The sequence below is a fragment of the Melospiza melodia genome, chromosome 1 (genome assembly GCF_035770615.1).
Source record: "Melospiza melodia melodia isolate bMelMel2 chromosome 1, bMelMel2.pri, whole genome shotgun sequence".
NCBI lineage: Eukaryota > Metazoa > Chordata > Aves > Passeriformes > Passerellidae > Melospiza > Melospiza melodia.
The window spans coordinates 101,410,213-101,437,851 of record NC_086194.1 but is presented as its reverse complement, the minus strand read 5'-3'; the positions used below and the strand labels follow the sequence as shown (position 1 = coordinate 101,437,851).

At 39.8% G+C, this 27,639-nt stretch overlaps 1 protein-coding gene across 4 annotated transcripts in view; it reads right to left on the bottom strand.

Moving 5' to 3' along the window:
• CTNND2 (catenin delta 2) overlaps positions 1 to 27,639 on the bottom strand; it is a 640,896-nt gene that overhangs the window by 225,538 nt on the left and 387,719 nt on the right. For all 4 annotated transcript variants that reach the window (XM_063162733.1, XM_063162752.1, XM_063162763.1 and 1 more), the window contains exons 8-9: positions 22,002 to 22,196; positions 1,898 to 2,150 (exon numbers count right to left, since the gene is read on the bottom strand). In XM_063162733.1, the coding sequence (XP_063018803.1) occupies positions 1,898 to 2,150; positions 22,002 to 22,196 (448 nt within the window). The remainder of the gene's footprint in view (positions 1 to 1,897; positions 2,151 to 22,001; positions 22,197 to 27,639) is intronic.

The following is a 27,639-nucleotide window of genomic DNA, read 5'->3' as shown; positions in this document are numbered from 1 at the left end:
AGCGTGTTTCTGACATTTCTTTATCAGAATTATTCAAACTAACACGCAAGGGTAGAAATACTAATATATACCACACACTGCCTACGGATCAAATAAATGAAATCAAGAGTAATGCAAACCCATTTACAAAAGGTTTGTACAAATTTCCAACCCATCTAACAGTAATCAGTAATAATATTTAATGATCCCCTCTAAAGGGTTTATGAAGTTCATTTTATACTTAGATGCTTCCTCGCTCCTATTTTACCTCCAGAAATCAATACTCATGAATGTACAAATGGCACGACAAGGAAGAGCCAAAAAAGAAGCAAATGAAAAATACTAGCACATATTCTATACATTAACAGTTACAAAGTGATAGCAAAGGAATTGAACAAAAATAACCTTTTCTTAGAAAGATTATATCTAAGACCTGTAGAGATATTGTAAGTACGTCTTTCCTGTTTAGAGGGAATAGCATTTTCAACACCATCATGCTTCTCCTGAGAACATTTCATCCAGATTACAGTCATTTCTCATCTGGTCTAGTGCACTCCTAATGTAAGTTTCCTTAACTTTCAACATAACACAATTACAAAGCAAAGCTCTTTTTTATACATGGGCTCTTGTATTCTGGAATAGAAATATAATACCATCATTTCAGAAAAATACCTTTCCCCTCTTGTTACTAATGTTTCCTTTGGCACAGGGGGAAGAAAGGAAGGAATTAAATACAATTTTTTTTCAAATTTCTCCAGTTAAAGCTAAGAGGGAAAAAAAAAAGCTTGAAGACAGAAGTGTTCTCAACAAGTAAAACCCTGCAAGCAGTGATGTTTCTGATGTGCTGCAAAATGTTATCTGCTGTTCTGTTCCTGGGTGGAGAGAGAAAAAGAATTGCTATACTGCTAAACAAGTAAATAATCAGTTTATGAATTTATGTTTTAGATTTTGGGAAAGAAGTTTCTTCAAATTGTTACTTAAAAACCTCCAGCATTTTTGTTGCAGGCAAATTTTTGGACTCTCCTATTATTAAGTTACACATTACAACAAACAAATAAATCACACCATCTGCCAAAGAAAAACATTGGTATAAACTAACACTTTCAACAAGTTCAAAGTCAAGTTACTAAAGGGAATTGTTTCTTTTCCCTCAGAAAACAGAACAGAATCACAAAGTGCATTGAGGATTCCAGCTAGCACTTCTGTTGCTGTTATCATAGAAGTCAAATAATTTCCCAGAAAAGTCTCTCTCTAATCTATGTGCCTGCTTGGGCTGTTAAGTTTCCTCCTTGCACCTTCCCTAAGTAGATTAGGATGGTCATCAGCAACATTAAAAATTGTGCTAAATATTTGAAAGGCATGCACAGCAATAACCATTTCTGCAAAACTGTAATCATACATTCTATTACCACATACTGGCACTGCAAGCCTGTACAACACATGGGATGAAAGACAACCCTGGTTACATGTTGTTTTCACATTGCTCAGTCTCACTCGCAACACCCAAATATCCTTTTCCGCAGCATTTTAAACATGACATGTAGACAAACCAAGAACTGCAACAACTTCTGCCCAAGAAGCAACTTGAAAATTCAATCCACAATGGCTACAGAGCCAACAGTCACTCCACTCCTCCCATTTCCAGAGAAAATTACTTTTCTTAAGCTTTTGAGGGGTGGCACTACTGAAAGCAGGCTAAACACACACACATTCAGGACCACACCTATCATTTCATTGCTCATGAGAGCTTTCCAAGGTGAAGCATCAGGGCAATGCTGACATGCAACCAAAGTCTTTAGTGTACCACCACGGGTGTTTCTTTTACATCCAACAGCAGAAACACGCAAAGCAAACCGCCACTACAACCCTCAGCGCGAGCGGGAAATAAATAAAAGACAATGAAGAAGGTTTCACCCACCTGGGGTCTTTCTGAATGCTATCAATGGAAGGTGACCTAGCCAAGGTCCCTTCGGGTGGGATGGCTGGCCCAGATTTGCTGTATGGTGATTCAACAGAAGGACAATACTGCAGCTGTCGGTAGGGGTCTGCGTAATTGGAGGCGGGGCCGGCCGCATAGCTGGCCCTCTGGAAGGTCGCGGTTGCGTTCTGTGTGCCGTGCTGGCTGCCTGTGCGCTGTAAGGGTACGGAGTCGACACCAGGGGAAGATGGGGCTACGACAGGAAAGTAGGGACAAAGTAAAAAATTGAGGACCTGTTCACAGAAATGGTTAACCAGGTCTAGGCAGAGGAAAAAAAAAACACACACATATAAAACGAGGGTTCAAAAAGAATGAGAAAAAAAACAAACAAAAAGAAACAAGCAACATTGTCATTTTCCAAACCTTAGAAGGAAATAAACATCAAACAAATTTCTAAATGGCATGCCAGTTCTGGACTAGAAGACCTTAATTCCAATTAAACAAATTGGAGAGGCATTTTCACCCAGGGTTCTAACTGCACTAACATGAAATGAAGTACAGAAGCAGCATGGGCACGAATATTCAAGCTAAAGTTCACAACCACCACTGAGTGAGGCTTTTGCAGTCCTTACAGGGGTGGAAGTCAGTCAGATCCACCAACAGGAGGAAGATCAAAGCAGGCTCAAGAGTCCAAAATGAGACAGATGGCTCTCCAGCAGAAGAAATACCCAGCCATCCTGAATTTGTAGCCCTGGTATCCATAAAGCAGGTAAAACCAGACACCTGCTACTGAGATTCACTGCTTATGCTTTGTTAACCCATCTCCTGGAAATTCACCTTAAGACTTAGGAGAGTGTTATTGCTAACTCAGTCTGAAAAAGAGCTAAGCACAAGGTGACCATGTAGATGTCTTAATGCACACCAGCAGCGGCTGCGCTCATACACCACAGCTCAAGATTAATGCATTACCAGTTCTGAGCAGCTTAACCAATAGCTTTAAACTGGCTTAATGCTTTTGCGACTCAAAAATCTTATTAATCTCTCTTGTAGCCCATTATCTTTCTGTTACAGCACTGGGTAGCAGTCCACTGGATTAAACATGCAGTATTTTTGAACCAAAGTCCAGTTAATGGCAAATGGATTATCACTGTAAGGGCAAGAGGACCAATACCCACACGATCTTTGGCATGGAGACAGATACAAATTAAATGCTGGCTCTGCTCAGAAGAAAATTTGGACTGTTTGAAGTGGCACATGAACTCATGGTGGTTGCCATTTCTTCCTGTCCCAAAACAACAAGAATTCTTTTGCCAAAAGGAGTGGCCTGAGTCCAGGGCTGTTTTTAGCTGGGTCAAATTCATATGCTAAACTGCAGACAAAACCACATGCTGAAGAGACAGGTTTTTATAACAGATATTCCAACCATTTTTCATTGGCATGCACGTTTTAAAATAAATATTTAATGCATTATATGTTCATGAAAGGGATTGTAAGCATTTTATCTCAAAGTGTCAGCAAACGAAATACAATGAGCTTTAAATACAATTAACATGGTTTTGTATGACCTTGTACTTATCAAAATTACAACACCTGAAAATTTTAAATTTATGTTGAATTTTTTTACTTATGTTAATTTTTTTTCTTATGGTCCAAAAGTATTTAATTTTACAATAGCAAGTATTGTAACTTCATTCCAAACATAAGAAAGTGGGATCACCCACTTATCTATTACCCCATCCTTGGAAGTGCTCAAGGTCAGGTTAGATGGAGCTTGAGCAACCTGATCTAGTTGAAAGAGTCCCTGCTCATTGCAGGGGGCTGAAACTGGATGACCATAAAGGTGCCTTCCAACCCAAACCACTCTTTGATTCTATAATCACATTTACTCACATATATAGTAACATTTTACATGTATTGTTTTGGTTTAATTACTAGTCTGTATATATATACATACTTCTTTAAAAAATGAGTAATTAAGACACACAGACCTTTTCATAAAACTGCATCAGTTCAAATACATTAACAGTATCACCATATTTATACACACCATGCACAAATCATGCTAAATTCAGTGTTAGAAAGACAAACATCACATTTTAACAGAAAATACAGAGTTCAAAACCAAAATCAGGCGCCTTGTGAGAAAAAAGAGTAATAAAACAAGTTAGAGAAAATACTAGAAATATTTTCAAGTGAAAAAGAGAAAATGTAATTGCATACTGACATAGCATACTCTTAAGCACTGTCATTCCATAGAATATGCTACTACCTTTTGACAAATTGTGTGGGGAATTGCAAAAAACTCTACACCAATACTGCAGAAAACAAGAACTTCATCGTAATGTTTATTGCTTTGCAAAATACTCCACTGTATTTCCTTCATCTTCTTTGCAAGACAGTTCAATGAAAATCCTGTTTGTTTTTAAATTATTTGAAAAGTTTTCTTTGTATTTTCTCCTTTGTCTTGTTATCAAAATAAGTATTTATATAAACTGAAACTGGCTGTCATCCTAACACCTACAAGCTTATCAAGTCACTCTGATTCATTTCTCAAATTACCTTCCTAGCAGACTGCTACCTCCTTTTGAATTTTATCACTATGAACACAGAAATGCCATATTCAAAATATGAGAATCAGACAAATCTATGACTTAAAACATCCACAATTGTGTTTATTTTAACTGTGTTACCCAGATCAATTAAAAGAAAAACAAAAAACCCAAACAACTACACATTAGAAAAACTTCTACATCTAACTTGACTACATCCACGGTCATTGACTGCGCATAGGTTATGCTTTAGCAGACATTTTTACAAAAATAAGTGTATGTAAAACTGAAAAAAGTTATCTTCTACCAATATACTTCCCTTGCCTAAACAAAACCCTTTGGCAGCCAAACCTACTGAGTGAACTGCGGCTCTTTCAGGCTGTGGCAAACTATTGAGGGCTCCCATCTATTTAGCTATTCAAACAGCAAAGCCAGAGTGATTATGTCTAACAAAACAGATTTAGAAGTTGATTTCCTCACCCAGCACAGTAAATCTCCTCTGAGCACAGGGCATCCAGAAGGCAAACACCTGGACTGAACCAGAAAGCATTCACATACCAGGAACATTTGCAGATGGTCAGGCAACCTTTTAACCTGTTTGTCAATTGAAGACAGCCCTTTCTCTAACTTTTGCATTTGAGTGTCCTGTCAAATCCAAGTCAGCTACACCTTGACCAGAACCAGGTCAGTTTAGGTGAGCTGACAAGGACAGGGGGTTTGCCCCAGCAAGGGAAGAGAGGAACAAAAAGGAATTGCAACAGAATGTTTCTGGAGAAATGGGCTGTCTTTCCCTCTCCCACCAGCTTGAGATCTGGCCTGGCTGAAGCAGAATCATGGTCAAACCATGTTGTTTCCTTGTGCCTACCGCTGACCCTATTCTGCCTCTATATAAAGGTAAAATCAAAACTCATAACCACACTGTGAAGAAGCAGGTTTAGTTTTGTGAAGCTTGAAGGAAAAGGTGTCCACAAAACTAGACCTTCCTCTGATCTTCAAAGTCCCAAAGTTCACAAGGGAGATCAAGATTAAAATCAAATAAGCAGAAGAACTCGAAACCTTATTTATCCTCTATTGTGTCTTACTTAAGTGAAAACACTTCTTTCAATAGTGACTGCTCTCCTCACTTTTTAGGCATTTACCTGGAAATTCAGTGGATTCTGATGTCAGGTAAGTTTCTGAAGCTCTGCTTGCTCCTTTTGCACTGGTTGGCCTTGCCACAGCTCCTGCTCAGCACAGTGGCCTTGCAGAGACACAAGGAGAGGGTGACTGGGACCTGACTCCCCTCCCAAGGGTCCCACTCCAGACACACAGGAAGGGCTTGCACTGTCCCTGGCCTGCAGCTGAGGCTGGCTCATGCTGGAGGGAAAGCCACAGCACACACTCTGTGCTGCAGCCAGCAAAGAACCAGCACAAAAAATGACATGCTCAGTTGGAGGCCAATAAATCTCTATATATTATCAATAATTAAACTTCAATGTAAGAACTGTCCTTGAAAAGGAAAATTTTAATTTTGGATTGAGAAAAGGGTTTTACTGAGAATTTCTGAAATGAGAATTTTCCAAGTGAGCATCTCACACTGCAAATCAAGCACTACAGTCTCAGTGATCTCAGTTTGTCCCCTAAACATTTAAGATCTTGCTTTAATTTGTCATGCCATTAATACCTAAAAGATACTGTATCATCTCGGCCCCTCACTACTCCAACCAAAATCACATACCTAGTAAATAGAGTATCTGGGGTACCACACAGGCATTTAGTATGTTCTTACAAATTCTGTCAAAGAGAAAGAAAAGCCCCTGTTAAATATAATGAAAACCCTCTGAAGACCTGATATATGCCCTAATTATTGTTCTCTTGATTGCAGAAACAGCATATAGAAAAGCCAGTCTTTATAATTTAAATATCACAACTTTAATATTAATGCTGAAAATTTAGGTGTATCACTAAATATGCTCATAATGTGATACTCAGAAGCTAACTTTCAGCTTTTGAATGTTCTTCTCACATCTGTGGCAGATGTTAGGAACCACTAATGTAAAAAGCAGGAACACCTTGATCTAGGCAGGGATACTATTGTACCATACCTGAGTATCTTAGGGAGACCAAGTTTGCATATGAACTGCCAAAAAGTTCAGACTTTCTAGAAGCCAAAGGACATTTTGCCAAGTTAACATAAGAATGATCAGACCTTCAGCAATTATAAACTCATTAATGAGAATTATCTTGCTACACCTGCTTGCTGAAAATTACCTCACGGATGCTGCTGTCTGATTTGCAGGTATTACCTTGTAATTTTTTCTTCTTATTATTTGATATTAGACATTCAATTCCTGTGCTAACATTCTCCTAGTTTCTTCCATGGAGATTTCAAAATTACTTTCTTTGTTTTCTCCCTTTATTTGTTTTCTTCACTGATTTGCAATTGCAGTTGATTTATATCCTTTCATGAAAGTTGAAAATTGGATCCCAGTGAGATATCTTTTCAGGACAAAGTATGTCCACCATCCCACCATGAGTTCATAAACTACATAAATGCAGTGCATTCTGTTGATACCAAATGTATAAGAAGATTTATAAAGGAGATCCTTTTCTCATCTAATATACCATAAAAATAACAAGTGCCTTCTCTGTGAATTATGAAAAAAAACTCATCAAGCTTGGGACACACAAACACTTTAATTCAAAATGCTGAAATTAGTGTTTTAAGGCATATACCAGCCTTTTTGGCATAGAAGTTTAAGAAAATAGATGTTAATCAAGCTAATAGCTAACTGGCAATCCAAAGGAACAAGCACAAACATTCAATTTTAATACTGCTCAAAGTGCACGGTATTACATATAAAAATAATAAATAATACTGATAATAAATTGCTTAGATGTTACTTTTAGAAGCATTTTTCCACATCGGAAGTATAAAATTTTAGAGAAATACATGGTTGAGGGAAACTGAAAATATTTACTGAAAGAGGGTAAAAATCCTTCCCTGTGCTTGGTATTAGCAACTACCTCTAATGCGGTCAAGATTTGATACAGACACTATCATATCTTCTGCTCAAAATACAGATGCACATGCAATTTTGTACTTCAGACATGCAAAGTAAGAACAGAACAAAACAAAACAAAAAAGCAAATACTACAGGATTTCAAGATACAAGGCTTCAGTTTAGATTTAAAATATTTAGGACCTTCTGCAAATACTAAATACCACAGGAGTTCTCTGGAGGCTGACATCTTTGCTATGTGACTTCTCATACTCAAACCAGAAAAAACCACTGTGAAAACTCCTACAGCTTTCTATTTCTCTTGTTTTCCATTTGTTCCTTCCTCACTTTACTGCACTCTTTATTTTGTCCTATCTAGTTTTTCTTGCAATCAAAATTCTCAGCCAGGGACAAATGAAAAGGACTTTTGAGCAAATCTTCCTTTGCATCCTCATGAGATGGGCTCTTCACCAGCCAGCCAGCCTTTGATTTCAAACACATCAGCCCTTTAGGGCTTCCAGGATTGTTCTGCCTAATTCTTTCTGTGGGCTCCAGATGCTTCTATTTTGTGTAAGTCAGGGGAAATACAACCTCCTTCCCTTCAGTCAGCTTCCCCATGCTCAGCTCCATGCTTTAAGTAGCTGGTCATGGCAAACAGGTCTCCCTGCTGCACAAGGATATCTTTTAAGGGAACACAGCACAATGTACAAGGGAAATGCAAGCAAACTAAAAAAAATTAACACAGAACAGGATGGTGCATAGCAAAAAAGGCCTCTTTTCCACCCACAAACATGTTAGTCATAATTTCCTCAAGTACTGGTTACACCTAGCTGTCACACCTACTTGTAATTAGCATGTCTACAAGCTGGTGCAAGTAGGTATTCAGTAATATTTTAATCATCGGATATTTTCATGACATGGTGAGGAGGAAGTCTTTTTATCAAGGCAACATCCCTGTCTACCAGATACCATCACAGGAGATTTATATTTTTCTCACTTTTCCATCCCATCTTAAAAACCACAGGTGTCTGTTTAGCTGCTACACCCTCACTGCTATGGGAAATACTCAGGGCCTCTCTGAATTATTTAATAGGCACATTGCCATTGCTGGCAGCTGTAAAGTACTAATCCTAATGAAGGTCATGAACACACTCAAAGTGAGTGTACACTCCAACCAATCATCTCCTCACCTCTGCAATATCTGCAAGCCGTTCTTTTGCAGAAGAATTCCTTGTTTCAGAGAAATCAAGGAAACATCACTTGTGCTCTGTATATTGTGTTCAATGAGTCTTTCAACAGAAAAATGGACAATTTTTGAAGACTGAAGAACTGAACTTGCTACTGCACAGAGGTGTCCTTTCAGTTCCATTTTCTAAGAGTGTTCTTTAGATCTAACACTAATTGTAACAGTAAGGCTGAACACTCCTTTGCTTAGAAACCGACGTTTATTCTATAATGCAGGAAGGGTCAGTCAAAGAAAACACTGCAAATACTGCTTCCTTGGTTTCTGAGCTATTCCTCTCTTCACATTACAGCTGTTACCTGGGCACTTTGAAGGCTTTTGTCCATCTTGTTTCACATCAGTTTGCCCACTCTCACACTGTGTCTTAGTTCCTTTTTTTTTTCTTCTATTGGGGGAAGTTGTGTAACTGGCACTGCCTAAACCTCAGCATGGAAAATCATGGAATTATTTTCTTCATTGCAAATTTAGACTTGGCATTTCTTTACTACTAATTATTTTACTTATGGGTTCATTAGGTGATTAGCTGGTGTTAATCTGAAATCACCTGGTACCACCAGGGTTGGCAAGGGACGCAAATGACTTTATGAATGAAGCAATCTATAAAGATTTTTGTACTTCTAAGCAAATGCTAATGCAGAAACAGGTAGATGAAGTAAGTCGGTGAGCAGCAATGGTGACAGAATTTGTATTTTAGAAACCTGTATTTCAATTCAACAGATATAGTGGCTGAGATGAGTGAGTTCCTGCCCAAGCTAATTTTGAAACAGTGCTTCATGAGTCTTCAGTGAAGCCTGAAGTCCAAACCTGAATGCAGCCTCTTCCACAGCTGGGTTTGTCACAGGCTTCAGGGCTGTGCCCCATCTCACATCCCCCCACCCACAACCTTCTCCAATTCTACATCCTTTCCTCCAGTCATTTACCACCAGGAGGTTCCAGAGTTACGGGGTGTCCAACACAGTAATATTGCCTGCATCTCAAAAGCACATATAGTTAAAGCATAATTTTAAAATCCACATAGTATAAGTGGACACCAGGGTTTTATGCAGATATTAGAATTTCAACTATATATTTTCATTATTTCAGATTTCCAGCTCAAGGCTGGAACGACTTCCTTGTTTACAACCAAACAGAGGAGAAGCCTCATTTTTCAAGTTATCAGTATTAAGAAATATAACACTCCTTTCCACCTCCAGGAACTGACTGCATTTTAAATCTGCCAGATTTTAATCTCAGTAATATATGCAACTTTCATTCTCAGGTTCAGCTTCTACCATGTTTCAGTGATGCTGCTCTGCACGTAAAAAATGGTGCGTACACATAATGTGATAATCAGATGCCAACTTTGGCTGCTGAAAACGTTATTGCCAAGATCTTTTCTCAGATTGTGTCTTCTCTCTCTGAGCTCCATCCCTCAGTTTAGGAAGAACATGCAGTTTAATTCATTTGTTACACGAGCATTTAAACAGAGAAATCAACAACTGCCCTTCCAGAATTTGACATACTAAAATTCATCATGGGAATTTCCTCACTAGAGATAAAATTCAACCCTGAGCAATGGCACAATATAGGAGACATTATACATCACTTTCCTCCTCTTTGCAGTAATACATGATTTCACATTCTGTGCGTGGGACAAAATGACCCAATCACAGCAAATCCACACAGACCACGCTGATGCACATAAATGAGCCTACTGCAACTAAATCTCTGCTTTCACTCCTAAAAGAACATTCTCTTAAAATTTCTGAAGTTTCCCGTCCATCTGGCCAGCATAAAGCTGAACACTCAGATAGAAGTCACACTTAATATATAAAAAATATATATAAATAGTATGACACAATACAGATTAACAGATTGCACTGCATCATGCTACAGCCATCAAGCACATGGACATCTTCTCCTTCATATTTTGAGTTTTCCTTATTTAGGGCACTATAATCCTCAGTAGTCAAGTGGCTACTAAATGGTATTTCTTAGAACACCCTAATAAGCTTCAGCTATTTTAATTAGTAGTTTCCACTCTGGAATAGACAGTTGTTTTGTTATTAAGGTAATCACATTTGTGTTCCAGTGCCAGACCACGTGGTATGTTCACCCTAAACATTAACCTAACTTCTGCAAATGATAGTTTAAAAGTTGTTGAATACATTTAAATAAAAACTACTCTATTTGTATACTTGTACTCAGAAAAAACCACATGTGAACTGCTTAAATTATGACAAAGGGATAGTTCTAAAAGTAGCCAGTCTTATACTAAGAAAAAAGAGACAGAGTACAGCCCGAGTAAAAAAAAAAATAATGGGCTGGTGATTTTTAAGAGTGCCTTTAAATGTAATATGCAGAAGGAATGATCCTCTAACAAAAGATTTAGTCATCTTAAAGACATGACTGGGTAGTTACCTGAAGCACAGCAGTGTTTTTGTTCAGCAAAGATTTACAAGAATGAAATTTATGAAAGGTGTTTGAATTGAATTTTTATTTCATGAATGACAGCCTTGCATTTCTATGCAACACTGAATTATATAAATGAGAATGGGTGTCCTGCATCACTTAAATCTAATGTGATGAATCTTTAAAGAGAGATTACACCTGTACAGTAAATAGATGACAAATACACCTACAGTTTCTGGCACAAACACTGTATTTCTTAGAAGTGGCAGATGAGATTTACAGAGTATGTACTCCCCTGAGCAAGATTTTATAATCACAGCTCTCCCTCAACAGGTGGCAAAAGTCAAGGGGCACCTGAGAAATGCTCAGACATGTTACAAGTCATTCTTCTATGAAAAAAGGAGAATAGAAGAAAATATATGGAATAAAATAAAAGTCTCTGGAGGTATCCTGCTCATGGGACACAGGAAAGAAGTCATGGATACTAACCATTCTAAAATGTTTCTATTCCGAGCGGTAAAATCTTGTCTGTATTCATATAGGTGCAATTCCTCTACAGAACCCAATCATGGGTTCAGTACTTTGAAACTACAACTGTTTTATTTGGAAGATGCTTCTGCACTATAAGGAAGGGGGGGGGGTGGGTATTGCTTTCAGATTTCAGTGATTCTATAGGGTTTTAAACTCTGGCCCCTCCCTCTCCACTCCTGTCCACAGGATACTGCTGAAGTTGAAAACAACGCATTTTGTTATTCCTCTGCCAAATTTTTAATAGGAAGGAAATAAAATAGAAAATCCTTTCTCATAGAAGAAAAAAAAATCACCTAAAACATATATGCAAGACCATAACACAGGTAGGACTATATGAGTGAACCTGGATCTGACAAATGAAATGAGATTATGACTTTGTATTGCTTTGAGGTGATTTGTTACTCTTTATGCAGATTACTAAGGTATTTTCTGCTCAATTTACTTTGTACTGAAGATTTGTTCCCTGCTTGCTTCCTATAATTCTCTCTCCCAAAACAATGTTATCAAGTGGATGTCAGTTAGGAGTACAGGTCTATTATCACAACATTACCAAACTGAAAGAGATGCAGTCTTAGGAGTAATTCTTCTTTTTAATTTCTCTGAAAACATTATGTCCTATAGCCAGAACTCCATGCTGTGTGATTTATCAGCATGATCCTCAATTAATCTACAGCTGTGCCATCACAGCACATCCATATACAGCAGCTTATGACACAACAAAACAACCTGTCCCCCAGCCAGAAAAAAAGCCACCATCTAAGCAGAAAGAAGTGATCTTTGGTGTTTATAGTCTAACTCTTCTAGGTCAGGAAGAATGAAAAATTAAATACAGATTTGAGAAGCAGCATAAAGGACAAAGTGTTTAATCTAAATGGGGCAAGTGAAAGCTGATATTTTTGTTGCTCCTCCTTTTCCCCTGAACTGAGAGTTTTAGAGACAAATAAAGAAAAATGTATAATTGAAACCAAAGTTCCCTTTTTCTTTTAAATCAAGTATTTGTAATACGGGAAAGAGCATGTAATGGGTAACTTCTCATTAACAGCTAGATGACATTCTGAAATTAATTACTATACCAATGTACTCACTAGTGCCCCCTGTAAGAACCTGAAAATATCTAACTGCTTGTATACACAATTTTTTCTCCTCTAAGCCCCTTTAGATTCCTTTCACTCATTAATCTGAAGTCTATGGAATTAGAAGTGATACATCTGGTTAACTAAATTCCAGTTCCCTGCTGAAAAGCAATACTTAACCTGAGAAAGGATAACTGTCCATTTACCAGGATATGAAGTGCCTTTGGAAACTGCCACTAGTGATATGCACGGATCAGACTTCCGATTCCCAAAGCTGAAGTTATGCTTGCACACCTTACAGGTGTAGAAAACTGAACGAAACCCTCTGTATGTGATTCATCATGGCACTAGAACTGCAGTCCCTCAATGTCATTTTACATAGTCTCATTTTATTTCATGCTGTGGTAATTTTCTAAATTTTCTTCAGCATGTGTAAATCATAAGACAGCTTCACTGATTTGAAACAGCTAATAACAAACAAGTTACCAAGGGACCATCAAAAAGATATATCTCCAAGTAAAGCTTAAAAAAAAATCCCTTGTATTTGTTTCAGATATCATCTGAATGTTGAGTATCAAATGCAAGGTGCAGAAAACCTGTGGTATCAATACAGGTTGGGGGATGAAGGGATTAAGAGCAGGCCTGCCCAGAAGGACCTGGGGGTGGATGAGAGGCTGGACACGACCCAGCCATGGGCACTCACAGCCCAGAAACCCATTGTATCCTGGGCTGCAGCCAAAGCAGCACAGGCAGCAGGGTGGGGGGGGGGGGATTCTCCCCAGGTAAGCTGCTCTGGTGGGACCCCACCTGGAGTGCTGCAGCCAGCTCAGCATAAGAAAGACACAGACAGGTTAGACATGGTCCAGAGGAGGCCCACAGAGATGGTCAGAGGGCTGGAGTGCCTCTCTGATGATGAGAGGCTGAGAAAGTTGGGGATGTTCAGCCTGGAAAAGAGAAAGCTTCAGGGAGACCTGAAAGGGTACCTGAAGGAGGCCTGAAATAAATCTGGGGAGGGACCTTTTAGCAGGGCTGTTGCAATAGGACAAGAGGCAATGGTTTTAAACAGAGGCTAGAAAGAAGGAAGGCTTTTTTTACAATGAAGTTTGTGAAGGAGCAACTGGAACAGGTTGCCCAGAGGCAGGTGGTAGATTGCCCATCCCTGGAGACATTCAAGGTCAGGTTGGACAGGGCTCTGCACAGCCTGGTCTGGTTGAAGAAGTCCCTCCCTACTGCAGAAGGTTTGGACTACAAGATCTTTGGAGGCCCCTTGCAACTCAACCTATTCTATGACTATCATTCTGTTTTAAACTATTTCATAACCATTAAAAAATCCCAACAAATTTCAAAGGTCAAAATATTAAGGTTTAAAACCTTAAAAATGGTTCAAAAACAATTTATCTGTAAAAGCATACAGAAAAGCACAATCCATTTGCGATGAAACACAACTGCAATAAAGTAGCTTAACTGTTCTTGAAAGAAGAGTAAATCACTCTAAGGGACTCAGACATCTAAATTTTTCATACGTCAAATTTTTGAGTATTTGAAAATTACTTCACAATATGTAAAAAATACACATTGAAATAATGACTTCTAAAAATTTCAAAGATATTCACTACTTTATTACATACCAAGACAAATATTTAGGATCTTGTGAAGATGATGTACTTTGGCTCATTTCATGCATTCTCTATAGTCTCATTCTCCTTTTGTACAGGGCAACAAAGGAGGTAAGAGACATGAGAAAAAGGTGAGAACCAAAGAATGGCTAAGCTGGACCAGCATAAAAAACATAGAGCAAATGAAGCCCTTGGGTATTTCAAAGCAGCATTAAGAAGCCCTCTCCTCCATCCTTGCTGTAAAAATCTGTTAAAAAAACATTCCTTGGACCTACTCAGCAATTACTGTTTCCACAGACCTCTGGCTCCCTTGGTGGCAAGGCAGGGCCATGGGACAGCAGAGCAGCACTCCCTCCCAGGACAAGGCAAGGTCTGTGCCCCACCAGGTCAGCTGCAGAGGGAGGGCAGGGCAGAGGCAAGGAGATGGTGGCCAGTGCAGCTTTCCAGGAGCCACTCCACAATGCCAGACTTCTGTCTACCAGGTCAGTGAGATGGAAGTTTGAAGAGGTCAGACCTTTCATAGAGAGAGGGAGCCTCCAGAGAGCAGGGGCAAATGACACAGGAACCTGGCTCTGAGAACCTGGACTGCCCCACTTCACTTGTGCAAAGCAAATGAGAAGAGGCAGAGTCAGAGCCATTTGAAAACTCCCAAGAACCAAAACTAGTAATGTCCCCTCCCTGCAAAAAAACAAACAAAGAACACAATTTTTTTTGATTGGGCTGTTCCTGCCTGGAGCAGAAGAAAAATGGGCATTTGGCTTCTCCCTCCTACCTCTTTAGGTCATGAATAGAGACATGATCCTCACCACAGACACCTCATCAGACAGAACAAGGCTCTCATGTTGTGAGAAAGCCATCAGCCCAGCGACAAAAGAAGGACTAGGTTTTCTTGTACACCTTCTCCTTGGACACTGCCTAAACTTCAGGACAGCAAAAGCCAAGCCCAAGTGTTGTAGTGTGTTCGTTAAGTTCATTTAATTCCTCCCCCATTTTAAGTATCTGCTCCCCCCCATTTTGTGTACAATGGCTTTGCCCTCCTCAGTTTTCCCGCCACAGCCCTGCCAGTTCTATTGTCAATCTGTTAGGTTATATAATTCCTCCTCCCCTTTTTCCCTTATATGTATGCTTTTTCTCCTCCCTGGGCTAAGTCAATCCCCCCCCCACTCCACCTAGTATTCCAGAAGCTTCTCCTCTTTGGGGATTGTGGTTGGCTGTGGTCCCGGGGCCCCTCCCATACCTTGTACCTATTGGGGTCTCCACTATGTCATTTGTGTTAAGCTCATCCCCTCTTCTCCCCCTATTGGTCTTCTGTAAACCCCTCCTAGGTCCACTCCTTCCCTTTATAACCCTGATGCACTTTTTGTTCTGGGTCACTCGCTGGTACATCACGGGGTCCCTCCCTTACTGGCATCGTGGGCTTTCCAATAAACCTATTTTGCCCCCAGCGAGTGTCCAGCTCCTTCCTTCTCGTCGTTTAGCAGCGATGCAGTCCGCAGCCAGCACAGCCTGAGGCCTTACAACGCCGAGGGGTGCTGGCAGACCATGCAGCTGGGTGTCGGCCTTAACCTCAGCTAGCTGGACTCTGACCTTGAAGGCCAGTTACACCTCGCCGCACCCAAGTGCAGCAGGCATGAAGCAGCAAATGCTGCCACTGCCACCTGGTTCCTCTTCCCATCCCTTCAGCAGCATCTAGTCCATGAAGAAAGACTGGACTCCAGAAACAAACCCTGCTTCTACCCTACTAAAGCAAAACACACCTTTACTGGAGAAATGCAACATTACTACAAGTAGCCCTTGAGATAAAGCATCCTTGGTGCAGACACTTTCTTCAGCAAATGAAGTACGAGGCAGGAGTGGGATGGAAGGCAGAGAAGAGGGCAAGAGCATCCATCCAGATACACAATGGCAATTCTCACCTTTGTCAGTTTTTCCTGAGCTGCATCACAGGACAATGAAATACTGCGTTTATCCTTGCCACTGGCAAATGGCCAGGAGCAGCAGATAACTCTTTCCTTTGAAAGGCAGCTGCCTTGGCTGTTAACAGCTCTTCAGTCAGCATTCTTCCTCCACACAGAAACCCAGCTTGCAAGCTGACATATTTCTGCTTTGCACCTGCCATCACAAATTCCACAGGCCTCTTCTCTTGGATCTCTGTGCCATGATGCCCAGGAAGTGGTGCAGCCTGCGGCAGCACAGCTTTTGGGAACAGACATCTTCAGAGGTGCTGGTGTACTGGTGGAAGCACTCAAGCATCAGTGGGAGGAATCTCAGGGAGATGGACCTGGCCTGAAGGAATGGAGGCTGTCAGAGAAGCCTGCGGGCAGCCTGGCAGCTGTCTGCACACACAGGGACATTGGGCAGTTCTGAGGGTAGCAGGCAGTGCTGCAGTGTGCACTTGCCACAAACATATTCCCCAATAGGTAACCCATTGCAAGAGCATGCCTGATGAGCCCTGCAGATCCCACCCTAAGTGACTCTTCAGAGACAGTAAAACTTCTACTGCTTAGCCTTCTACTATCCAACCTCCTTTCAATTAATCCTTCCTTTCAGGGTTCTCTTTAATTCCAGCAGATCAATCACAGCTCCTCATTCTCCTAATGCTCTCAGAACAGTCTCTGCAGTACCTTGCATGCCCTGTCTCTATCAAGGAAAGGAGGCAGCTCAGCTCCACGCACCCAGCACTCCAACGAGCACCAAGTGGTTGTGGAACCATATGAAGCAGCTGGACTTTGAAGTCCATTCAACTATGACTGAACTGTGTCACAACACCTTCCCTATGGTGACCTTCTGGGGACTGAGACAGACATTCTCAGGTTGTGTGCATTCTGAGACTCTCCCTAAGCTTTCACCCAGGCTGCCAGGGTTGTTCTGATGCCAGCAAGATTCATGTGCCCTTCACAGAGCTGTGGAGGACAGGCTCACTCCTCCAGTGCATCTTTGTCACTTTTGTAAGGTTGCGGTCAAAAGTATTTGCCTGCAGCCCCTGAAATCAGTGAGTGCTCTTAAAGCATGGTTTAAGACCTCAGCAGGTTTTAAGATCTAAATGCTCACAGTTTACCAGCAGCACCAGTGCTCTTACACAGCAACACTTACTTCATCTGATAAAGTCGTTCTTTGTAGGGAGCTCAGAACAAGCACAGCTCTCCCATTTCTCATCCCACCGCCCCAGACCACTGGGGATATTACTCTTCAAGGCTTTTACAAACTTTATCTGGAAGTTACATCCTTTTTACAGAAGAGGGCTCATCTGTTTCTCTGAGGGAGCACAACAGAAGCATGAGCTTCCAGACAGTGATGCCAGCCTCTGGAGGGTGATGACAACTGTTCACACAGACCCCACAGCTGACAAAGCTGTGCTCCCGAGCTCAGCACTGACAGCCCACAACCAGAACAGTGAGGATGCTTTGTCCTCATGGCAGCTACAGAAACCCCAGGCTTGCAAAATAGTGTGATTTTGTCTGTTTTGCCTGGTTTCATGTTTGACGTGGATTAAATGTCAATAACTATAGACTAAACCTCTAGTTCAAAATTCCAATTCTGCAAATAAGCAAACAGTCATTGATTCCATGTGCCACTCTGGCTGAAAGGCAACCCTTCCTCCCTCTTAATTAACAGCCCTCTTCAAATTCCATCAGTGTTCATGTAAACATCCCATCAAAAAAGCTTATCTCTCCTATATGAATAATTCAAAACCTTTAGGTTTATGAGGAAAATCAGTAACAAACCTGCCTGAACAAAAATTATTAGTGTTATTTGGTTGAGTTAAAAATACAAGCTGTAAGTTGCTTTTCAGTAAATAAATTAATTTGCCTTTTGTATTGTATCTGAGTGCTCCCTCCAAGCACATCCTTTGAGGCTTCCGATTTCAAAAGGAAAATTTCACACTTATTGCTTTTAGTGCAGAAGTCTAGGCTAGTACTTTTTATATGAGAGAAGGCATTACCCTTTGAAGAGCAAAAGGGATTGTTAAGTAAAAGCTTAACAACCAAAAGAGCTTTTACAGCTACTGCTGTCAAATTTGAAACATTATTTTTAGCTTAGACAGCATGACAGTAACACACCCAGTTATAATTTACACCACAGGTACAGGCTGGCTGGAGAATGGAACAAGACTAGACCTGGCGAGACAGACTGGGAATGTTTGTGGATGAAAAGCTCAACGTGACCTGGCAATTTGTGCTTGCAGTCCAGAAATCCAACTGTGTCCTGGGCTGCATCCAAAGCACCATGGCCAGGAGGGCCACGGAGGGGATTCTGCCCCTCTCCTCTGGTCTCCTCTGACACCCCACCTGCAGTGCTGCAGCTCTGGGGTCCTCTGCACAGGAGGGACAGGGAACTGCTGGAGCAAGCCCAGAGGAGGCCACCCAGATGCTCAGAGGGCTGGAGCACCTCTCCTGTGAAGATAGGCTGAGAGAGTTGTGGCTGCTCAGCCTAGAGAAGGCTCCAGGAAGACCTTAGAGCCCCCTTCAGTACCTGAAGAGGCCCTACAAGCGCTGGAGAGTGACTTTTCACAAGAGCACTAAGTGACAGGACAAGGGGGAATAGAGTTAAACTAAAGGAGGATAGGTTTAGATAAGATATGAGGATGAAATTCTTCATGCTGAGGGTGGTGAGGCTCTGAAACAGGTTGTCCACAGAAGCTGTGGACTCCCCATCCCTGGAAATCCTCAACACCAGGCTGGATGGGGCTCTGAGCAACCTGGTCTAGTGAAAGGTTTCCTGACAGGGACAGGGAAGACAGAATGGGATGATCTTTAAGGTCCTTTTCTACACAAATCATTCTGTTATTCTATGAAGAAGTCATCATCTCTAAAGGTATTAGGGAAAATTGTTCAGACATGTTTTGCACCTTCTGCAGTAGGTACTGCAGAACTATCACCATGCATTTCATTCTCAAGTGAAATACAAAGGAAATACTAAATTTAAGAACCAAAACATCACCCAAAAAAGAACAAACTTAATTAAGAACAAACTTAATTTAGTTCACCCCATAGAGAAATTTTAGCCTATTGTATTTTGCTTACTGAATGTTCATTCACCTAGAAGACAAAAAACTCTTGAGAAGGCTTTATCCTCAGTTGTGTAAACATTCTTGAATGTAATATGTATTTAAGGGCTCATAAAATAGAAAGAGGTGATGTCTATAATAAGTAACCATTCTTGGTTACTTTTCCAAAGTAAGTGAAATTTTCAAATTCAGGAATAATTTTCTTTAAAAGCAAAACAAACAAACACACCAAAGAAAAACCCCATAAAAATCCCCTCAGACACCACAAAGTCCAACAAAACTAAAAAAAAAAAACCAAACCAAAGTCAACCAAAAAGAAACCCCACTAAAAAAAAAAAAAATAAATGGCTTGCAAGTATAACTAACTTAATTTTAATTTTCAATGGGCAGTGTCAGCTGCAGAGAAAAAAATCCTTTGGACAACATCTTTAAGTTTGTCTTCCCTTTTCTTTCTGTCAGATGTGGAAAAGCATGCATCATCATCACGATTAATGCTATTTTTGTCATACACAAAGGGTGTGAACCATGGTGTTCGAAGGAGCGCTCTGAAGTTTTAAAGCTCCCCACTCTGCCATGACTCATGTACACGGAATATACAGGCCATGAATCTTTGGCACGTATCTTCATGAAGTACACAGTAATCTACCTGCCCCGTATCTTACACCAAATAGCAATCTAGTCCTAAAAGAAAATAAAAAAAATTAAAAAAAGAAAAATCAACACTTATGAAAACCCAATAAAGGAAAAAAAATGTGCAAACTTGAACTCTTTTCCCTCCTTTCTGTTAATTTGAAAAAAATTGCATGGTCTCCATCAGAAAGGATATGTTCCTATTGGTATTTGTGCTAGAGGCAGGAGTCTGAGAGCTAATCCAATGCAGCTCAAAATTCCCTCTGAGCACAGACAGCTCTTCAGCCTGGCTGTGTGAAAAGCTGACAGCTACCACCAGAGCACCAGAGTGATAGGACTGGCACACATCCATCTGCTCGCGTTTCCCCTGACCCTGATGATAGGGGTGCAGGGTGGAAGGCATGGGAGGATCAACCCAATACAAAGCTGGACTGATGGGGTCTTTCTTCGGAGGGAGCCTGCAGCAATGTTCAAATCCACATTCCAAGTGCCAAAACAAAACTCATCTTCACAGTGGATGTTTCTGCTACCCATATGACTGTGGGGATTTTTAATTTTTTTTCTCTTTCCTTTGAAAACCCATCTCCATGTGTAACCAACTAACATCCCGTGTCCCAGTTCAATTCACTGTAATTGTCATCTGTGTTGACTAGGTTTCCTTCCTTACTGAGGTGCTGTGAGCAGTACAGTCACAAGAGAGCCTGCTACTCCAGCACAGACAACCAAAGGGATATTTTGAAAGCAGAACAAGAAAACCCTCTTCAGGGCATGTCAGGGAAAGAGGGCATCCTATAGGCACTATGAGGCAGCCACAGGTGGAACAGAATGCTTAAAGTTCAACAGAAACAGTAGTTTCAATCACTACCACTGTCTCCACAATTCACTGATGTAAGCAGATATTTTTCTCCCTTTCATGCAAAGAATAGTAATTTTTCCTCTTATCCATGTGTGACTCTATACAAAAAATGAGACTGTGATAGTTTCTTTAACAGATGGGAAATGGTGAAATGGTGCTCTTCAAAAAGCATAAAGCTGTTACAGGTATTTTGCTAGATAATTCTCTGGCTAAATTTCCTTTTTAAGATTTCCTCTTGTACTCTGAACATCCAAACTTGCATAAGGCAGTAGGACATGCAAAAAGTGCCAGCTTTTCCCTTGGAGAAATGGGTTTTTTAAAGAAGTTTTAAAAAAATAGTTTAAAAAGAAAGTGAAGTATCTTGCTCTGGAAAGTGCACTTAACTTTTCCTTGATGAAAATAGGAGTGATCTGAAAATGGACATAATCTTCCCTCTTTGATCAACACAGCAAAGATGAAACACCAGAAATACTTACAATTCCTAAGGCAAGTTTCTTCTACATCTGCTTTAGGCTATTTTGGCTGTAGCATTTATATACTCTAATTATTTTGTGCATTAAATACCATAAATATCCCTGTTGATTTTTGATCTATTTGTGGGTTCCAACATACAGCTGTATTTCATTTGGCTGAGAGGACATTCTGCAAGTAGGACTTGTACACCAATGCATTTCAGGGACAATCATTATTATTTATGGATAAATCAGTGATGCTAACAGCTTTTCCCTATGTTATTGTTCAATTTTATATCTGTGTACCTACAGCAAAGCATAGCTCTGTGGGACAGAGGAAGAAAATGTACTTATGATTTACTTTGAAGTCAAGTGAACAATCACTTAGCTTTATGTGGCAGGAACTTTGCAGTCCATTTGCAACACAAAAAATAGCTTTGTAAGCAAAAAAATCCTAGCAATTTCTTCAGAGACAGCAGATCTTTCTCCAAGACAATACACTAGATTAACAGAAGTATTTTCTCTCCGTTTATGAGTAAGCTCCCTCCTCAAATTAGCTTAACCTACTGTACATGTAGCACAACATTAAGTATTTCTCCCTTTTGTGCATGTATCTGGGGTTCTATTGGTAGCTGCCATCTGCAAAAGGTATTTTATTTGACTGGCATGCACAGAATACATTTGGTTAAGCACATGAGGAAGAGAAGAAGAGTTAGTAGCAGAGAGTAAGTTACATATCTCAGAAAGACAATCATGCAGGTTACATCCACCTACCTGTACTAGTGCGATATGTGCCTGTGTGTGCTGGTTGCAGAGGGTCCCCCTGGCTCTGGCTGAGACTCCTCATAGGGGGCTTCTGATAAACTCTGTCTTCGTAAATAGGATCTATGTGGTGCTCTGGAGACTGCAGTGCCCTTAACTCCGAGCCAAGGTGGCTGTGCTGGCTGCTGTAAGATGCCCGAGACCCAGCTGCAAACAGATTTATAAGAGACGTTTAAGAGGGAGAAAACAAGAGACAAATACAGCATCTGACTGATAAAATTTTACTTTAGCATTTAAACACAAAAAAAATCCCCAAAGCTAAGTAGTAAGTGTTTTCAACATGCAAATAGAAATAGCAAGCAAGGGCAGCTACAGCTCCACTTAAACCCTTTAGCTGCATCATTCAGCTGCCTGCATCTACACAAAAATCCCATTTCTTCCAAGGAAACTACATATTTTGGTGAGATTGATATCATGATTACCATCTCTTCTTAAAGAGAGACCAAAGAACCCACCACCTCCTCTCAAAAAAAAAGAAGAAAAACGCCAACTCTCCCACTTCCAAAACACAAAAAAATCCCCAAACCGAACTAAACCCAAACCAATCCCCCACCCCCTCATTAAAAAAAGAAAAACCCAAACAAACAAAACCAAACAAACAAGAAAAGACAAAAGCTGTACAACCCAGGAATGTCCTCAACTAAACGGGTCCAGGACTGGGGAAGGTAGGAGGGTTGGGGAGAAAAAAGCAGCAGCAGACAGAAGGAGTTTCACATGTTATGCCCACATCTGAAGACCTACAAATAAAATAAGCTGGAGTAGATGAATGGATCTAGATTTACATGAAGGCTTATCTTTCAAATGCTTCTCAAAATCGCAAGAGAATGGTTGTGCCTTATCAACATTTTGTCTTCAACACTTTGAAAAAAAATCAAGTTGCTAAGACTTTCTACAACTTAAATATCCTCTGAGAATGAATAAATATCCTCCTGAAAAAAACCATTTTAATGATACAGCATATTTTTTTTTGTAAATAACAAGATCAAATGCGATTTTAATAAAACATCTTATTCTACTATTAAAACCAGATTATATTAGAACATTTAAAAATGAGACTTGTATATTTCCAGCCGTGATTGAAGTTGTCACTTCAATCCTTTTGCCACTCAGGTACTTCAGCTCTGTGGTCTGTTATCAAGAGTGGCAAGAAGAGTCATGGGGATGCTGTACAAACATTACACGTTTTGAAGGTAAGAATAAAGTAAAGTAGGCAATAAGTATGCAAGTGACACTTTGCAAATGTCAGATCTATACCACAAAGTGGTAACATGCTACTTCAGTGTTTAGGAAAGCAATCACAGATACAACTGTTCTGGCCCTTGCTGCTAGTTCTGTGAGGTTGAAATGGGGATGTAGGTGATGTTCCACTGGCTGAGCTTGTACTGCTCACACCACGGGCGTAGCTATTCCTGCTGAAAGCCTCTGCCACAATCATTGTGCTTGCAGTGGTTTTGTTGCATAAACAGACACTGAATACTTTTAAAATGCAAAGCACAGATATAAAGTAAGATGAGATAGCAACACAGGATGGAAATGAAAAATATACACTGACACAACATTACTTAAACTTTAATACAAATTGTCTGGAGAAAAGAATAATTTATTCCCTTTCCTTCTTCTAATCAGCTTGTGCCATATATGTGTTTTCTTCCAAATTTTTCAACTTTTGTGCATGTTTTTAGTGGAATGCCCTATTTGCATATTTTTCCCTTCAAACATTTTTCAGTCTGAATCACCATTAGCACACTGCTGAAAGTAATTCTGTTGCTCCCCTTACTAGAAAGTCTGCCAAGAGTCCCAAATATTTTATCTATAACTACAGCAATTATCCAGAAAGTTGATATTACTATTACAGAATTAAATTTTTCATGGTCTACATTTTCAAAGTGCTCTTTAGCCCCGCACCCTTGAGACAGATTTTCAAAGCAGCTGAACTGCTCCCACCAAGGTCTAGTATCCTTCAGAGTGGCCTGAAAAACAGCCTGTTGTGATTATGTCCAAATTTCAGTGCATATTTGGCTCAATCTGCATCAAAGGAAAAAATACAGAAAAATTGAGAACATTTCAGACATTTACCAGTATATCAACAAATCAGACTTGCTATAAAATAAAGAATTACAAGCCCATTCTAGAAGCATTACAATTCTTTTGCCCATATACAAGTTAACAGTGGTTTTCAAACAACAGATTTTCTTTCTAATTCAGCTTCCTGTAAGCCAAAAGATTTTTCCCACTGAACTCAGTAGCAGTATAATCCAGATATCAGCATGTTTCCAAACTGTTATGGTAATCTTCTGGTGATGTGGGCTTAATTCAACCTCCTTCATACTCTATCAATAGTTCTGCACTTAAAAGTGCTGATAGTAGTCTAAATAGAAGCTTAATAATAGTTTTTTATGCTAATATTGAACAGAGATTTATTTGCAAATTATACATGTAATTAAGACTTTACTACTGTAGTAAACAGTAAGCACATGTATAACCAGAGAAACTTCTTGACCAAAACATTTAATCAACCTGTTTTGACTGAAAACAGTTAAGTGGCAATCTAAAAACAACTTCAAAGCATCTGAGTAACACATTATGACTGAACATCCCTCCCAAGAAGGTCAAGAGTTAAAACCCTATCAGTGAGTAACTGCCACTATCCCTCTAACACTTCAGAAAAATGAAGATTTCAACATGTAACCAAAATATTTTCATTTTAGAAACTAAACTACTCTCAAATCTCAGAAATTAAGGCCATTTTAAAATCATGTCTCTTAAACACCTTAAGTTTTAAGCAAAAATGATACTTTTCTATATGCAATTTTACTACACTATTTCCAAATTACCAGGTATCAATATTTAAACACAAAATACTACTACCCTTTAAGGTTCTTAAATCTAGCTAAAAAGACAGTAAGTCAGAAGATTGAAAAAGAGATGTAACACCATCATACTTTTTAATGTTTCTATTAAGTAGGTATTTAAAAAACTACAACAGCAAGTTGATTTAAGTTAAAATTTCCTTTCAGTTGCTCCTAGAAGTTTTTCTATGTATTAATTTATTCAAGTCTCAACTAAAAAGCAACAAGTTTTTATTGCATATTTATTTTAAATATTAAAATCAACTAACTAGTAGCTGTTATATCAAGAGTTATATCCAGGAAAGGTCACACAGATAACTTAGGGATTTCAGACAACTGAATCCCACCTCATCTACACACTCAACCCTGCACCATATTCTGCTGCTTTGGAAGGCACTGGAGGGACAGTTGAGATGACTGATCAAAACAAGGACCATGAACTCAAAGAACTGATGTCACTGAGAAGGACAGGTGGAATGGGGCTCCTGCCTGTATCCCGGGTTAGCAGCCAACAGCGACATCCTTTCCTGTTCAAAGCTGCAAGCTGATCTGTACCACTGCCTTCAAAAACTCTTGCATTAAAGCAGTTTGAAGCTCACAGAGGCTGGAAAAGCAACCAGATTGGAATGGAGAAGCAGCAACCAATATACCACCGGAAGCAATAGAAGCAAGGCCCACAAGCAGTCTCGCATTAAGGAAGCTCAGCACCCTCAAAAACAGTTTCCCTAAATGTAGAGGCATCATCAATGCACTCACTAAACCTTCTTATCCAGCTGCCAGCCCTTCTCCCCTGCACTAATAGCCCTGCCCCTCTCTGGGTGCCTGAAATCAAAGCAGTGATGTGCAGCAAGGCCTAGTTACTACTGTTTACTACAGTAGTAAAGTCTTAATTACATGTATAATTTGCAAATAAATCTCTGTTCAACATTAGCATAATAAACTAATATTAAGCTTCTATTTAGACTACTATCAGCACTTTTAAGTGCAGAACTATTGATAGAGTATGAAGGAGGCTGAATGAAGCCCACATAATAAAACCTTTCTCCTACATAATCTGAAAATGGACTCAGCCCCACTCCCTGGCCAGCCTGCCCTAACAGCAATGCTGGTTTTATTTCACAGACGTAATCAGGCATCAAGCCCATTCACAGACAGGTCTATGCTCAAGTTCAAAGAAAACTCATTATTAAACTTTCAGTCCTGCTAGTTGTTATTTATAGTTGTTATTTATGATGTATCCAGCATCAGCGCATAGCCAGAACTCTCATGATCATGGTGGTCAAAAAGTGGGGTAGGAGATTAATTTAAAAAGCCCAAACAAACCAAACCAATCCAAAACCACTGAGAAGAACTAAACCATTATTTAGGTGTTCAATAAACCATCCATTAATCAATTATTCCAATAGTGCAGTCTTGTTTGACAAATGCACCTGTGGCATCACAGCAGAAGGCATATAGAAGACTATACAGCTTTAAAATAGCTGTGAGAGGCACAAAATCAAGAAAAAAAATTAATATATTTTTTAGAACAGAAACTGATTAACTATTTGAACCAAAGCATATGGTAAGAAGAGTCTTCTCTGTCTTCCGAAGCCTCCAAGACTGAAACCTGACAGCAAGTGGGACATCCTATCTTCTGCATCACTGTGGAGCTTTTACAAGTCATCTGTGGCACGGTTCCACTGGAGTATCACATGAGCCCCTAGTCAGGTGAACTGGATTAGGGCAACAAGGATAACCTAGAACTGTCCAGATGAAATTACATATTCCTACATGTGGTATTTCCTCTCTTCCCACATTCAAGAGGAGCGATATGAAAAGTGCAGTCCTACCAAAATGGATCAAAAAGTTGATCTCCACTCTTCACACCTGAAAAATGCCCACCCTACTAGCTAAATCTTTCCACATCAGTTTGATACGTTCCTCCGCAGCACAGGGAAATAGTTGTTTCCTAGGAAATGCTCTTTTTTGACAAAGTCTCACTTCCCACAGGAAGATAAATACTGTAATCAGACAAGTGTAACATGAGAGATATACACCAAATAATCCCTAATTGCTCTTCATAGCTGGTGCAGGCTGTCAAGAAAATAAATACAACAGATACATTTGAATGACACTGCTGATCTGACAGTTCAGGTCAATAAAGTAAACCAATATATTGCATTTGTCATTGCAAGAAACTAAAGACATTAAAATTCCTGAAATTAACGGATCACGGGCATTGCATATGCTCTAATAAATCTTGGACAGTTTTTATTTGTGCCTCTTTGGAAAGGCTTTATAACCTATCATCCTACCTTGCTACACCTTTAAGAAGAAGCCCTACAAAGTCATAATACTCTCTAAACATCTCTAATAGCAAGAGCATACAGTACTGTCCTCCTGTCCAGGATTTAAGAGCTCCTTGGAAACACAAAATATGAAAGTGATAATCTCAATGTTAAAAAACCCATTCAGATCTAACCAGGTATACCATTCAGCCCTCATTCAGAAATTCGGGATCATTAAATACATTGATCAAGAGTCCTGTTAAACAATCTCCTTATGTATATGATGGAGGAACATCATTAGTGACACATGAGCTGAAGATCAACAGCCATTGTATTATCCCTTACCAGTTACATGTTAACAGCTTAATTTAATTAATTAAACTTGGTGCAACTCCAGACCTTCCAACACACAGCAGACCTCTGGCTACTTAAGGCTCTAAGTACCAAAATCAGACTGAACACACTACAACA